Source organism: Labrus bergylta, chromosome 22, assembly GCF_963930695.1.
Source record: "Labrus bergylta chromosome 22, fLabBer1.1, whole genome shotgun sequence".
In the NCBI taxonomy this organism is placed as follows: Eukaryota; Metazoa; Chordata; class Actinopteri; order Labriformes; family Labridae; genus Labrus; species Labrus bergylta.
The window spans coordinates 1127822-1130321 of NC_089216.1; the positions used below are offsets into that span (position 1 = coordinate 1127822).

The window sequence follows — 2500 nt, forward strand, 5'->3', positions numbered from 1 at the left end:
TTCCGGTCTTTTCTTTTGGAGAGAACGAGTTGTTCGATCAGATGGAGAATCCCACCGGCTCTCCTCTGAGGAGGCTGCAGGTCAGAGGTCACACCATGAAACTTTATCAACAACCTTAAAGATTACAAAACTTCAAATTATTCAATCAATAAAAAAATAATGATTTGATGTCTAAATCTCTATTCTACCGTCGCTAACAGAACCATGATGTCACATCTTTGAAACAGTCACAGCGGTGTCCTAGCAACCGCATAGCAACAGCTCAGTAACCACTTAGCAAGCGTCAGTACCGTAACTTGACAAAGCAGCCAGCGCTCAATTAGCTCTAGCTGAGAACCAATCAGACCTCAGAAACTAGACATAGCATAGTTACCTAGCAACAGTGAAGAATTTCCTCCACCGGTAAAGTAACCGATAACAAAGTGTTGTCTTCTGTCCACAGAACCGGCTGCAGAGCATCATGGGAGTAGCCATGCCTCTGTTTCACGCCAGAGGAGTTTTTCAGTACAGCTTCGGACTGATGCCGTACAGGAAGCCCATCCACACCGTGGGTACGAAGACGAGCTAACATCTGATCAGACATTAAGACAACATGCTATGTTGAAGTGCTGGATTTGACCCCCCCCCCCCACACACACACACGGTCGTTTTGGACGCCCCTCGGTTTGCCAGATATGAGAGCAGTTATCAGGTCAACAGGTGTTGCAGCGATGGAAGCGGTCAAGAGAAGTGGTTCAGATAGAAGTGATTGTACCCGACCTAAAAAGCCTCTGCATGTTTCTAATAAGCTCCACGAGCAGAAACGTGCTCAAACTAGGATCAGCTCTCTATGATGTTTAGAATTCAGACTGCAGTACACATTTTAAACACTAGGGGTCAGAGTTACATACTGCTCCTTTAACGTTTATTTGACGTTGATGTAAATTTGCTGTGACCTTGATTTGTTGATGAACTTCCATCATCTGTGTTTAGAGTCAGTGCTGATTGTTGCCCCCCTCCCCTCTCTGTTTCCAGTGGGGACGCCCATCCCAGTGGTCCAGACTCCCAGTCCAACCAGCGAGGACATCGAGTCTCTTCATAAAGTTTACCTGCAGAGGTCTGACCGAGCTGTTCGAGCAGCACAAACTATCGTACGGCCTCTGCGAGGACCAGCACCTCACATTTATATAAATATATGAACGCCTCATGTTCAATGACCTCATATGTACTCTGTTTATAAAAGGTACGTAAATAAACACCTCACATTATATTATTACAGACATATATACAAACACATGACCTCCAGCTGACCGTCTGACGCTGTTAGCATCATCTAACAGCGATGGGACCGAACATTGTAAATCTTAATAAAGATCAAATGGATTAAAAGAGGATGCTAACGGTGCTAGCACTGTGCGCGACTGTTACTGCGTTTCTGTTGGTTAGGGTCGGGGATGCTAACCACATTAGCAACTCTCATAGAAGCCACAAGGGCATGTTAGCATTGTGTTCAAACCCCCAAAGGATTGTCTTGTGAATGCTAACAATGCTAACAGGCTAATACATTCATATGGGGGATGCTAACAGCTTCGTCGTGCTGCATTTAAGAGCAATGTAAAGACGAGCGTTTGTTTCCCTGTTTCATGAAGTGACATCACACGACGACGCGTCAGATGACTGTTGAGATGGTCTGTGACATCACAGTGACATCACAGAGGTGTGGTGGTGCCGTCTGATTGGTTGATTTATGCTGAAAGTGATCGTTTCTTTTGATTTGTATTTTAATGTGTTTCAGTTGTATTATTAATAATAATAATAATAATAATAATAATAATAATAATAATAATAATAATAATAATAATAATGATTACCTTAAAAATTGGGACGTTGTGTAAAATATCAATAAAACACAATGTGATGATTTTCTATGTAAACTTTGTTATTTCAAACATCACACAGACAACGCGTACACACACGTCCTCATGAAGAGGTCTTGAGACCGTTTCGAGTACAACAACACTACACTTAACCCCAAGTTGCTCCCACTGCTTTGACGACGGAGTGTGAATGTGTCTGAATGGGATTCAGAGTCCACCAGTGACTCTAACTGTGGTCTCCGGTCCAGACTGGTAGACTCACTTATCATGGTCATCATTAAAGTCTTTATATGTGATGTTTTGATCCAGCAGATGTCGCCCTTGAGCACCAGCATGAAACCAAAACAACTCGCGCTGCATTGTTGTGTTAGCATGCTAATGCTAGCGATCTTTATTATGCTGGTATCTTCACACTGCATGTAAATTTACCTGAAATGAGCGTGATCTAGAAACACAGTTAAGCAGTGAGTACAGTATGTTATTCTTCTTTTCTCTAGTCCCTCAATTAAACAACTTTTATACACGAGGGGAGGAGTCAGCCGGCCGTCCTGGCGATGTAAACAAAGTGAAGATAGGACTCTGAAAACTCTGAAAACATCACAGACAGTGGGACTCGGGTGTTACACCCATTGTAGACAGTCATG

General features: G+C 43.0%; 1 protein-coding gene across 1 annotated transcript in view; it reads left to right on the forward strand.

Annotated features, from left to right (window-relative positions):
* The window catches only part of mogat3a (monoacylglycerol O-acyltransferase 3a), a 10857-nt gene extending 8950 nt beyond the window's left edge, over positions 1 to 1907 (forward strand). Inside the window, 4 exon segments of the mRNA XM_020658474.3 lie at positions 1 to 80; positions 443 to 551; positions 1015 to 1097; positions 1099 to 1907. The exon segment at positions 1 to 80 is cut by the window's left edge and continues 11 nt beyond it. Coding sequence (XP_020514130.2) covers positions 1 to 80; positions 443 to 551; positions 1015 to 1097; positions 1099 to 1170 — 344 coding nt within the window. The 3' untranslated portion in view covers positions 1171 to 1907.
* Positions 1908 to 2500: the final 593 nt, after the last annotated feature.